Source organism: Thamnophis elegans, chromosome 4, assembly GCF_009769535.1.
Source record: "Thamnophis elegans isolate rThaEle1 chromosome 4, rThaEle1.pri, whole genome shotgun sequence".
NCBI lineage: Eukaryota > Metazoa > Chordata > Lepidosauria > Squamata > Colubridae > Thamnophis > Thamnophis elegans.
This window is the reverse complement of record NC_045544.1, coordinates 79,683,262-79,697,323: the sequence shown is the minus strand read 5'-3', so window position 1 is coordinate 79,697,323 and position 14,062 is coordinate 79,683,262. Positions and strand designations below refer to the sequence as shown.

The 14,062-nt window shown below is 34.7% G+C and overlaps 1 protein-coding gene across 1 annotated transcript in view; it reads right to left on the bottom strand.

Moving 5' to 3' along the window:
- Positions 1-2,054: 2,054 nt before the first annotated feature.
- GLP1R (glucagon like peptide 1 receptor) overlaps positions 2,055-14,062 on the bottom strand; it is an 83,239-nt gene continuing 71,231 nt past the window's right edge. The window contains exons 11-15 of the mRNA XM_032216051.1: positions 11,352-11,421; positions 10,595-10,683; positions 9,269-9,407; positions 7,445-7,486; positions 2,055-2,225 (exon numbers count right to left, since the gene is read on the bottom strand). Of these exons, the coding sequence (XP_032071942.1) occupies positions 2,055-2,225; positions 7,445-7,486; positions 9,269-9,407; positions 10,595-10,683; positions 11,352-11,421 (511 nt within the window). The remainder of the gene's footprint in view (positions 2,226-7,444; positions 7,487-9,268; positions 9,408-10,594; positions 10,684-11,351; positions 11,422-14,062) is intronic.

The window sequence follows — 14,062 nt, the reverse complement described above, 5'->3', positions numbered from 1 at the left end:
AGCTGTCATATGGGGAAAGTTTTTTTATGTCTTGTATATAGCATTTGTAGAGAAGCATTTTGCAATTAGAAATTAAAGTTGTGGGACTGGACTATAGTAACAACAAGATATCGAAGTCAATAGTTTTTCCAACAGATATGGGGATACAGGGGTGAGGTGCAGCCAGCGCAATGACTGAGTTGATGAAAGTGCTTATGAGCTTTATGTATTCTATGATGGTTTTTTAGCTGGTTTTTTTTCTTGTTCTTAAATTGCAGTATTGTTCTTTTTATGTTTTATATTTGTTTTGTTTGTCATATATGTATGTATATATGTATCTATCTACGTATGTATATGACACTAATAAATTGTAGATTTGAAAAAAGTAACCTGTTCTTACCCTATTACATACTACAGTGGTTGAAACATGAATAACAATCTATTAAACTTTAAAAAATCCAGGATCAGAATGGCTACAAACATTACTATTGCCATATTCTGCTTGCCATATTCTGCTTGAACTCAATAGCATATATTTTCTGCCTTTTTTTTTTTTTTTTTAAAAAAAGTAAAACAACATTGGCACAAAACAAATTCAGTTTTGCACGGTTTTTCAAATTGGCACCAGTAGCCATCTTTTTATTCTGATGAATGTTTTGGGAATGATTAACACCTTGAAATGGATTTACTAATAGCAGAATATGGAATTTATATAGTTTTAATTCATTCCAACTGAGGTCCACTTAATTACTCAGATTCTGAAGATTTCTCGGCAGCATAAATGCCAGCAAACTTTCCTATTGGATTGTGAGCTGGCCAAAGTGCTGAAATTATAGCTCCAATCTCAACTCATTCAAATCATGTTTCCAGAAGACAGAAAAAAAGGCTATGGTCACATAAAACTATAATGTGCTGAATGTTTATGACCAAGACGCCTGAGCACAAAGAGGCTGTTTTCACACGTATACCTTCTAGGTTTCAGCATAATAAAATATAGCATTTCTGTCTCTATTCTTACAGGAGCAGTAATATCATGCACTTAAAAATACATACACGACAATAAGCTACTAATTACTTTGGTTCATACTAGCATTTATGCAGCTTTCTGAAGCAGTGAAGGATTATGCAAGAGCTAAGGCATAAAAGGCTAGGGTATACTACAGCCAAATACTTCTTCAGACCAAAAAAACAAAAAACAAAAACGCTAACAAGTCTGAAACCATGCAACGAAAAGCAACATATTATATCCAATACTTCTGACATTTGAACAAGAGTTGGATTGTCAGGTCTTTCCAGGTAGAAAGAAAGTAAACATTCCCATTGCCGTTGGAGCTACATATTGTAAAAAAGCATTTACTAGACTTGCATTTCAAATATTTTTTTTAAAAAAAAGTTAAACATTACTGTCTCGGGATTGCAGAGAACATGTTTTCATTAGGATTAATGACAAAAAGCACTGGCCCATATTTTTTAACTATAATGGGCATGCTCTTTTGTGAAAAGCTTATTACAGCCGAAGTACAACAGAAGATATTTCTCTACAAAAGCATTGCTATGTAGAGAAAATTTCTGTCCTGGATTGAGCTCAAAATGGCTACTTTTCACTTAACAAAGCTACCAATAAGAAAGGCTCTGAAATGTATATGAAGATTATGCTGATTATAACTGCTTTTTTCTAACCATGAGAGTGGTTAGCCTTTCCTTTCTGAAATGCTAATCTTTCTTGTTTGCATTAATCAGCTGCATTCTTATAATTTAATCAATGCTTTGAATTGTCTACCTGTTTTGATAGATTATTAACCTCATGCTTTGTAACTGCATCAACAGAGGGGACTTTGGACACCTGAAGGCCTCAGGTTTTAATTGGGGAAAAACTCTTTACATTTACTTTGGAGGGGACTTCTACCCTCAAATGCATTAATTATGTTAGCCATCCACTTTATTTTAAAAGCTTATTCAGCTGCCTGCAGCAATGAACAGCAGAAGGGCAAGTCTTTTAAAGTCTCTAAGAGTCTAGCTGGGTGTTCAGTTTTATCTCCTACAGCTCTGGTCAGAGAGGCCATTTCTTCTGCATCTTAGTTGAATGTAGCAGCTTGACAAGTAGCAGCGTAGACTGTGGTTCCAACTGTACCTCCACTGCTAATGCTGTTGGCTGGATACTTAAGTGGCTTCATACTGTTGTCTCTCTGGACATAAAGGTGTTCCAATCTCCATCGTTCCCAGCTTTTCTGGAATTCTGTCCGAACCTTCCATAAAGAAACAAAGGGAAAGAGAGCAACATATGATCTAGTACTGCTGCACTTTTGTTACAGAGATAAAACATCATATAATGTTTTAGATAATAAAAACAAATCAAATCATCTTTATTATGATGTTTGACTGACCTTTAGAGTAGAAAAACAGAGTGTGTCACAGCAATTAATTGTCAGGGAAAAGAAATAGTAAGGTGATAGAATGACCTATCAATTAAAAGTTTTGTGCATTTGTACAAATTGAAGATATTTGGCCATCTGATATGAGTATAAAGTTAGCTTCCTTAGCAAGGTTTTAATGTAATCTGAATATTCCAAAACCTCCAAGACATAGGTTGTTTTATACTAATGGCAGCAGATAATATACTAATGGTGCATATGTGTGTGTGTATTCATATTCATATACATACATATATACATACAGTATATACATATACACACATATACAACACAGAATATAGAAGATTTATTGAACTTCTTTGCTGCAGACTGAGCTGTTCTAGTAAAATTAGACTGAGGGTGACTTTATAAAATCTGGTATGTTTGCTTATAGTTTTTTCAAAAACTCTTTTCAGTGTTTCCAATGTAATTGCAGCAAGTCCAGCTTCTTGTATAGATAGTGTTAAAGAGCATGATATCAATAGTTTTAAAGGCTTGGTTAAAGTGGAGCTTCCCCCTCCCCCCCCCATGAGGTCTGGCTGAACCCCAGAGGGACATACTGAGTAAATTTGCACAGTACTGAAATATAAAAATAATTACCAAATGCAATTGTGACTAGTTACATATGGAATTTATGTATGTTGTATAAATGTAACTTTTGTACTCTAGTTTAAGAATGAGCAATCTGAGCAATGAGAAGTCCCTATAGTGTGAGTAGTGAGAGAAAATGTGCAAATGACAATACATCAGAAGAGTAATTACTGTTAATGAAATAACCACTTACCTCAACACAATCTATACCACAAGTGTCAAACTCGATCAAGTCATGTGATGTATTGTAACATATCATGTTGTTTTTTGCCTTTGCAGAGTTGGAGCGGGCATGGCCTGCATGTGACACATCCAACCCGCCAGTTTCACAAACCTAATCTGTACTAACAGCAGATTTGGATTCAGAGATGACAAAAGAGGATTGAATCTTGTATGGACCAAACATGGGTCCAACACAAGTTTCTCCCCCCGCCCCAAGCAGAACAGATGAATTGTGTGAGGAAGAGCATGCATTTACCAAACATCTCCAACCAGTAGTAGTTTAAATAACACACAGTTGAGTGACATTTCGTATTTCATTAAGTAAGTTGCTTTTGAATCTAGTTAAAATTTATGGTGACTGAAGTTGTTAAATACCAAGTATGGTATGTGAAAATAAAAAATCAATCTAAATAGTATTCATTCTACTATACATTTGATTTTAATCAACAAATGAAAAGGATTATTTCAATTCATTCGGATATGATGGAAATGTTGGTACAAGTTATTCCTCATTGCTTACAATATTGTACATGAGTTCCATTATTATTTAATCATGGATAGGCAATACTTTATGAAATGGCATATTAATTAGATGGAATAGCCAAATAATGTCTCCCCAAAGCTCTTTATGATGACAATTAAGGAACAAAATGCATCAATGGACTTCTATACTGCCGTCACCACATGCTTTCATAATTGAGCATATACTTTTTCCATTTCTGCTAGGTTAAAGATTAATGTAATTTCACCAGCCTTCATCCGTGACTGCAATTTAAGAAAGCATATTGTTGTATAAGAGTTAAAATCTAATTGTATAAAATCTGCTCTGAGCCATTTTGTCAGGTCAACAATCCAGTGATCTGTAAATGAACTCCAAGGTGATAATAGGAAATAAATATGGCATTGGGAAAAGAAAACCAATTATAACAACAAAGCCATGAGCCATATCAGCTTTTTTTTGGGGGGGGCGGGAGGAAGAGAGAGAAAATTGGCAGAGTAAATAATTATTTTAAAATTTGAAAAATACCACTGTGAGTTATTATTTCTAGGTTCTAGAATCTAGGATCATGTCTTTTTACAGGAACTTCAATTTCATCTCATGTAATGTGGTACTTTTGATTTTTATAGAAATAATGTAGAGTTGTTTATTAAATAATGACAGGAGTATGCATATCTTATGCTACTATTATTTTTCTGCATCTATAAATCAGAAAAAATCTTAAAACAATACAAATATTGTAATCTAAAGTTACAATATTTAACCCAAAGTAGAGAAAATGTCTGCCCCGCGCTCTACATGGGGCAACCCTTGAAGAGCATTCGGAGACTTCAGCTTATCCAGAATGCAGCCGTGCGAGCGATTGTGGGTGCACCTCGGTAAACCCACGTTACATCTATCCTCCGCGAGCTGCACTGGTTGCCTATCGGACTCCGGATACGCTTCAAGGTGCTAGTCGTTACTTTTAAAGCCCTGCATGGTATCGGACCTGGGTACTTGAGAGACCACCTCCTGCCAATTACCTCCCTGCGACAAATTAGATCCCACAGATTAGGCCTCCTCCGGGTTCCATCAGCTAGCCAATGTCGACTGTTGACCACCCGGGGGAGGGCCTTCTCTGTGGCTGCTCCGGCCCTCTGGAACGATCTCCGCGTGGAGATTCGGACCCTTACCACCCTTCAGGCTTTCCGCAAAGCCATCAAGACCTGGCTGTTCCGGCAGGCCTGGGGCTGATGAGTTCCCAACCCCACTCGAATGGTTGTGGCTGTTGTGGTGTTTTTTAATCTGTCTTTGTTTCTTGCTTTGTATCTTGTTTGTCTTTTTTGTATTACCCCTACTCCCTTTAGTTTGTTAGCCACCCTGAGTCCCTCTGGGAATAGGGCGGCATACAAGTCTAATAAACTAAACTAAACTAAACTAAACTAAACTGAGTACAATACTTTCCATTATATGTATATTTTTTGAATGCCTGCAAGGGATGGAAATGTACCTTCTAGAAGTAGATCAGATGTCAAAAACAAACCAGGCCTGCAACTGTGAGGATGGTTGAGCACCCCATATATTTAAACTTATTTCTTTTAAGCAGTAGCATAAGTCAACCAGGAAAGCTTGGGTGAAAAAAGAGCTAAAAAGAAAAGAGTATATGAGTAAGAAATAGGACCAAGATGTCTCCCTTGTGGCCTTACTTTTTCTTTTCAGATTGGAAATAAATTTGTCCCCACAATATTGTAGTGTGTGCGTGGTAAAAAATGTTTAAAAAATTTAATAGAGCTGTAATTAAATACTTTATTATATGTTTTAAAGTGGAATTACAGTATTTCTTAAAAATTCAAATTTTAATTCTCAGTAGCACATTAATTGAAAATTCAAGGAGTTTCAGATTCGAAATCCTTCTAACCATACATCAGAGGTGATATTCATCTGGTTCTCTCCAGTTTGGGCAAACTGGTAGCGGTGGCTGCATGAGGCTCCGCCCACCCCCCACGATGTAATGTGCAAGCACTGTGCATGCACAGAAGGTTGTGCGAATGTGCAGACGGGGCACATGCGAGAGAGCACGTGCATGCTCACATTTGCAAACTGGTAGGGAAGGCAAGTGAATAACAGCGCTGCCATGCATCTATAGTTATATGGAGATTTATTTGTTAAAAGTACTACAACTTTGCTAGAGACAACTATTCTCTTATCAAATTTTCCATCAGAGATAAACACTTCAAATCTTGTACAGATTCTGGTATTTTATCAGAACAAGAACTCAGTAATTCAAGTGTAATTACTTGTTAGCAAGAATTGGAATTGAAAGCTGAATTAATTGAAGAAAACAATTGAATGACAACAAAATATGATCAAACAACAAGCATCCATCTGCCCAAAGATATTTAGTTTATTTCCATTCATGTTTTCCCTAGAAATGAAATCTATCTTTAACATCTGTTCCATAGCTTTTCAAGATTCACTCTATCATGAACAGTAGATTGGGCAGCAAATGATTTCAAACATCCCAAAATTATGATTACTTCATTTGTGGTAATTCACTGTTCTCTAAGTTATGCAGACCTATTATTGTGCTCAATGTTAAACGAAATTCACTTGTTTTTAGAAATAGAACCATATTAAATGAAGAAGGCTATCTATTGAATGATGATAAAAGCTATATGATTTAATAGATGCTTTTTGTGTGATGAGTACAATGATTTTAAAGAGGATGTGAAGCTCTGCTAGTTATTCCAGCATTATCTATTTTATAATTTATAACAAAACGACAAATTCATTTTTTATTTTGTTTTCTGTCCTTCTAGCATTGAAATTAATGGAACTCTCCATATATTTGAAAGTGTTGGGTGTACATATTTTCTGCCATATAGAAATCTTAATGAAAGCCCCAAATTACAATGCACTACATATACATTTATTCTTTACAAACTATGTTTTTTATAAAGTAATTCTTGTATAGAATAAATGAATAATAATAAATTTGTAATCATGTGCATCAGACAGGATCCTGGGGAAAATCCAATCTCAGTTTTTATGAATGAACCTTGATAGGGCTCCATTGAATAGCAGTTATAAAATATGGTTTGATTGCTTCTGTGTGAATTTCAGTAGCATTTGATACTGAATGAGTTGTAGCTAGCATATCATCAAATTGAACTTGCATTCTGGTGAGTACATGAACATTTCCAAACAGTTTTCTTTGAAAAAGTACAAAAATGATTTATCTCTGTCTAGTAGGTAATTAGATAGCAATCTCCCATCTAAGTATTAACTAGGCCTGATTCTACTTGGGTTTTGAGCTCAGGCAAAAAGGTAGTCATTATGGAAATTGATGTAAGGATTTATCATAGAATTCTCTTTTCTGGATAAACAAATTCTCTTTTCTAGATAAATAAAGCCCTTGCAATCCATTTAAAACTTTATTAAATCAAAATGCCCCTCTTTCTTTTTGGCTTATTATTAATTGTACCTTGGACATCACCGAGAGCTCCTCAAGGGACTTAAGCCTCTGTTTAAAATTTCTTAAATCCAAAAGAGGTAAAATTCACCAGATGTCAAATTTAGTTTGCCATTTTAAAGATTCAAGTCCTTTTTTAAAGTCCTTTTTAAAATAAAGGCTTTAAGTGATTTGGAGACAAAATAGCCAGCATTTTATAAATAAATATGATTTCATTTTTTAAAATGTGTTATTGATAGAAGTAATTAAAAATTAGTATTGTGGAATAACGTAACTTTTTATGCCTCTTACCTCCGTATTGTTAAAACAGTAGAGAATTGCCACCAAAAGCCCCTGAAAAGAAAAGATAACAAAATAGCAGTTAGAAAAACCACACATCCTTGAATTAAGCATCACTAGCAAAGCTAATAAGGAAACAGACTATATCTAATATTATTTCCTGCAGCATGAGAAAGCAGTCCAATGGAAGAAGATTTCATTTGACTGAATAGTGCCTTGCTGACTCAAGACCAGGAAGAAAAGCTCCTACTGAATGTCAGTTTAATTCATTTTATTAGCAACTTGCTTCATTGCCCTTTTGAAATAAAGTGATAAAAAGGAAGACAACTGATAATCAGATAGTGACTGGTTCAATGTAAAAACAGCATCTCTAACAGGTTAAATCAGATACACATTCACTTCAAGGCGTTTCCCCGAATTAGGAACAGTGTGTTGATAATATAGTCTCCCCCCAACCAGACAGGCTGGGATTGCAATTCATCAACCTGATGACCCTCTACAAATACTCTGCAAATAGTGCAAGCTGGAAAATTATGTGGGTAATTTTCAGATTAGCTTGCAGCCAGCACACTTCTATGTAGACCCTGTGTCTATTCAGATCATTCAGTTCAGCTAGAAAAATATAGCTTGATGTGTATCATTAGAAACCTCAAAACATTTAATTCTTAACTCTTAAACTAGATACATTAGATAAAAAGCAAATCAGGAGAGAGAGAACAGAAACAAGAATTTATATAGCTGTATAAAAACCACAGTCTTTTCCAGAGCCATTGGGAAGAATCCTGTGAAATATTAGAAGACAGTCTACCTCAATTCTTTCTATATATAACAGCAGCAGAATAAAGGCAGAAGTAGGATACCAGGTGATCACTTCTGTATTCTGTATCACAAAGAAACAATCTGGCCAAGGGGGATGATGTATACGGGTGTGCCATATTAAGGAAGTATCTTCAACTGAGATTGCAGGACACATTTTAATTCATATTTACACATCATACCATTTGAGCTATCATGTAAAATTGATGGATTCCTTTGTTCACCTCCAACCAGCAACTCTGAGACCAGCTTGCATGTCCTGCATTTGCTGAGTCAGCTGCAAAAATGATGAAATGACTTGGCAGATTTTTTTTTGTTATTTCCTATTCTTTACTTCTGATGAGCACTCAAAATTCTGCACAGTTGATGGCTGGGTAAAAGATCCCTGCAATAAAATTAAAGGGACCGAACTGTTAATCTAATGAAAAAAAGAAATTGTGATTTCTCATCTGATGAGTGAATAATCTAGATGTCTATGGAGATTCTCAGTCATCCAGGTCATGGTTGTCCCAAAGATGATTTTTTCAAGAGGCAACTGAACTTTCTGGCTTTTCTTTGAAGACATTTTGCTTTTCCTCCAAGAAGCTTCTTCAGCTTTGACTGAATGGTGGGGAATGGAAAGATTTATACTCCTTGCAGACAGCTGGTCATTTGCATTCTTTTAGAGGGTCGTTAAGGTCACCTGGAGGTTTATCTGTGTCTTCAGGGTTACCTGAGCGGTGTAAATTGGTGTGGATTCTCCACACCAATTTGCACTAATCAGGTGACCCTGAAGACACAGATAAACCTCCAGGTGACCTTAACGACCCTCTAATAAAAAAATGGAAATCACCAGATGTCAGCACTGAGTATAAATCCTTCCTTCTAACCAAAATGATGACATTCATCCTCTCAGTTTCTGGAGCATAACAATCCTAGTGCAGACTGGAGCTGACACCATTGGAAACAGACTTTCAAAAAAGAAAAATCCTGAAATCCTGATTATAAAATTTCAAACTGAATAGAGAATGTAGGTCCTACCTGAAAAGAAGAAGAAGAGAGTTCAAAAAAAAGCTTCACAAACCGCAGCATCCCCGTGGCATGCTCATCAGTAACAAAAGCAAAGATGATCTCATGTGTACCCAGAAGTGGGATCAGAGTCAGTGTAGATTTCGCCAATCTGAGAAGATCAGTCAAACAGGTTAACAAACAGAAGCAAAAGGATCATCTAAAATAAAAAAAAATATCCACTGGACTAAAACAAATTCAACCACTCTTGTTGCGAAAACTATACCACAAAACAAATCACTCTCTTATCTCTAGGGTCTCAACTTCTGCTGGGGAAATGAGAAGGTCTAGCTTACAGAGCTTCAAAACTTAAAGGCAACTTGTTGTATTAGCTCAAGAAACAATACAGTTAGCACAAAATTATTTATGGTTACTGTGTTCTTCCAAGCACCAGAGGAAAACCGTGTTAAATTATGCATCAAAATTTGCAGCAGATATTAAGTGATAGCCCCTAATAATCTGCATTACTGAACTATATCTCTCCCCTTCTCTCAAAAAGAGGAACCCCAATATGTACACAGGAAAAATGTTTTTGACCTAGAGGATAGGACTGATTTCCCCATAATGTATTCCAGTTACAAAAATATACTTCATTGATAAAATATGACTGACATTAAAATTTACTTCAAAATATTATGTGTCTAGCTAGAAAATTAAAGGAATGTTTGGTTAAACTTATACTGGAAATGGGTATTTGTGGATGTATCATATTTGCTGAAATGGTACTTATTGCTGACATATATTTATGTACAGTATGACACTATGCCAAGCAACATTTAAAATTAATATTAAATATAAATGTTGATACAGACCTATTGGTACATTTCTACTCCAGACAATACCAAACCTACTACTTTAAAATGCCTGATAAATCAGAACAATAAATAACTTGAAACCCACATAAAAAAGCACCCCACAGATTGACATGGGAGTGACAGCTAACTCTTCAAAGTAAATGATTTATTGGGAAGACTCTTTAACAAGCTGCATATACTTCAAAACACTCCTAAAACAGATTTCAATTAAAAAAAACTATACAAAGTTGAATTCTCTTTCCTTACAAAAAGAGCAAGAAATTTGACACATGTACTATAATTTCTGCCAGAATTCAACGTTTATCTATACTTAAATTGTTACCGATAAATGGCACTGTAATTTTGTTTCCTCTTATTAGATGTAATCTACACCTTTCTCAGTTGTCATAAGCATTTTTCATTATGATCAATTACCATAAGCATTTTGCTGGGGGGGGGGGGGACGGGACACCTTGATAGTATTTTTGCTGACAAATGATCTCACCTGCATTTTATGTCACTTTTGCGCAATAGATTGGCTTGCAGCTTAGAAATTATAATGCAAATAACCCTGATAAAGATCAGGAAGTTCACCTGAATAAAACAAAAAGGAATTACAAAGCAGATTGTAGAACTGAGCGGCATCTCTCTGTTATCTCTATAATAATATTCATTTTAAGATTATGTTGCCAGACAACTCACTCCAAAATTATGCTCATCATATGAAATATCACGAAGGAATGCATCATTATATATTCTAGTTGACACATTTCAAATGAAATTTTAGACACACATGCCAAGTATAAATTGATATTTTAATTAATGCCTTAATTATTATAATGGTTTAATTCTTACACATTTTATCTATAGTTTATTATTATTATAAAATTAAGATAGGCTATTAGGGATTCTTGCCAACAGCTTTTCTGCTTAGCACAGTATGCACATCAAGAAAAGCCTGGCTTGTTAAGAAAGAGGAGTTTAGCCACAACTAAGACTATGAAGTTGATGGACATTCAATTACTTATTTATTGGAACACAGAAAAAGGTAATTTCCAAATTCGTTTTTACAGATAGATTGGTTAAAAAACTGTCATGCATCATTTATCCATGGAATGTTAGGAGACAGAAAACAATTAATGGAACGCCTACAAAATTATTTTATTAGTGAAAGGACAGCTACACTGCTAGCATTTTTATTATCCATTTCCACTTGCTATTCATAACCCGTGTTACTATTGCAAGAATTTCCAAACACTTACCCCAATAGCAACCATAATAGGTAGCCTGATGATCAGCCAATAGTTCATGTTCAGATTCTTATTCCAACAGCTGGAATAATTAAAAAAAATGGGACAAGGGTCAGCACATGGAGATAATAATCTAATTATCCCATATTTCTTCCATATATAGAAAAGCATAATAGTTGCTACTTAATGTCGATGCATAGCACAGCTGAATCTTAAAAACAGTTCAGTTAATCTAGATCAAAGTGCAAAAATAGATGCACTCAAGCTCCCTCTGTTAGATATTAACAGTAGTTAATAAAAGTTATTTCATTAGAAATCAGAAAACAAATTATAAGGCACAATAGATAGTCACATTTCCATCCTTAAAATAAAAGGTCACATTGATTGCCAATAAGTCCAAATATCAAACTACTATACCAAATAAATCAAGGATTTTGATTGATGATGAAAAAAATGTGTTTTGCAGAAAATTTTGTTCTTGTAGCTGACCAGACAACTGTCTGGTTTGTCCAGACTTTCAATAAAAGCCTGTTCAAATAATCTGAGTGTGCACACAAACATCCCTGCAAAGCTATATTTTCAACAGCTACTTCTTTGGGCATTTTCCCCCCTTCAACAATACCTTCCAGTCTATCTTTCAAATCACTTCAAAGCCAACATGCTTTGAGAAAAGTGTTTATAATCTATTGATTATATTATCATGAAGGAATTGAAAATTATTCAAATATATCCAATTACAATTTACAGTATAGTATAGAGGTATAATGTTTACAATTTTGTGATTGAAGGTTAAATTGCTATAAATTGCTATAAAAGTGGGTGACTTTCCCCCTCCTATTTCAATTTTCTCTCTACTTCAATTATCTTATCCTTTATAAAACCCAGTAATTGAACATAAGTATGTGGGAACTAAAGAAGTCCAAAAATTTACATGGACCACACATAGCCCCAGCAATGTCTGATACTCTTAAAAATAGGAGCTGGACAGAGGACATACTGCTAGAGAAAACACCAAGTCAATCTTGAGATTCTCAATATATATGGCAAATGCTTGCCTGTACAACATTTTGCTCATGTACCATTTACATGTACCATTGAAGATGGCAGGTATACAAAAGGTAGAAATGGAGGCTGTATCTCACTGTGCACTAATGCATTATTCACAAAGCACTCCTAGTTTAATTCTACAGACATGAATCTGAAGTTTTTTTAAAAAATATCCTGAAAGTAAGATGGAGAAAAATGGGGACATGCTTTCATTTTTAGAAATAACACCCTCATCCTCAAAACAGACACACACTATATAGCAAAACACTATTGTAACTGGATCTGAAGTGATATTTGGCACTGTGAAGCAATTTTTTCACTAAGACAAACCAAACAAAAAAGTCCATTAGTGAGTGACAAGTAACTGCTTAGCCATTTACTCAAAGCTGTCATTCACTACAAACAGCAAATTATGCTGCAGTACAAATCTGTACTTCTGCATTCAGTACTCGGTCTATCACTGGGCTGTTGGCTGAAAGCTTATTAGCGTTCAGGATGATTTAAACTCTTTTGACTAGTGCTTGTTACATGCTTGCTATACCTCTTTACATCACCTATCCCACTAGGGGATATTGAGAAGTTTTAGAGTAAGGGACAAAATGTTGCCTTTTACAGAGAGAAAAGCCACAAGTATATTTTACAATGTTACACATATCTTTGTAAGATGTAGGTAACCATCCATACTCTGTGAGTTCTATTGATTTGATAATGTGTTTAACAGAAGTTGTAAGTCTTTTTTAAAATAACATAAAAGGCAATTGAACATAATTGAACATAATAAACACTTCAAATACATCTTTAGACTGACAAAAATCTGCTGTGCTTTTAAATGTTCTGGATGCCTAGAAAATTGAAAAAATTACTGTAATCTGGTTTTAGAGAAGAAATTCAGAAAATGTTAGAAATACCCGAAAATAATGTATGACACACCCACACACACACACAAATCTTGTATTAATAATAGTAATAATAAAACTGTATTTTCTGTACAGATTACACAGTTGAAAGTGCTGGATTTCACAAAGACTTTTAAATGAAACTTGTAGGTTCCTCATTTATGCACAGAGCAACAGATGCAACAAGACTATTTCACATTTGCATCAGCCTCAAAATCATCCTTTTTGAAGAATCTTTTTACCCCTTTCGTGTTTGTCTATAATGTCCCTTTCAGCAACTACTACTGTCAAACTTAATTCAAAGACATATTCAACGTCCCTAATTTAGTACAAAATGCAAAAAGGCATCAAAACAATTGTAATAATCAATATTCTCACTGTTATACTGACAATTTACAATACCCAAACATAATGGTAGCAATATTAAATACTAAACTGTTCTAGCAGACTAGGGTAAGGAAACACCACAATACTCATTCCAATGGACATAGTTGGAAGGCTTTTAGGCAATCATGTTATCTACACTTATATGTGATAAAGTTTTATTGACCCTAATGATTCACAAATGAATAAATCTATGGAAGACGGTGTTAAAGTATTTATATTTAATTTATTTTTTATATATTCTTCTAAACACCCCTAAAAGCAGAATAAGAATATACATATAATATGAAAAAGGAAACTGCAGCAAATCATACAGTGAATATTTGCACAACACTCCTGTAGGAAAATGCTGAGACTCAAGTAATTTTCACAGCCATGCAACGTGCTATTAGAAAA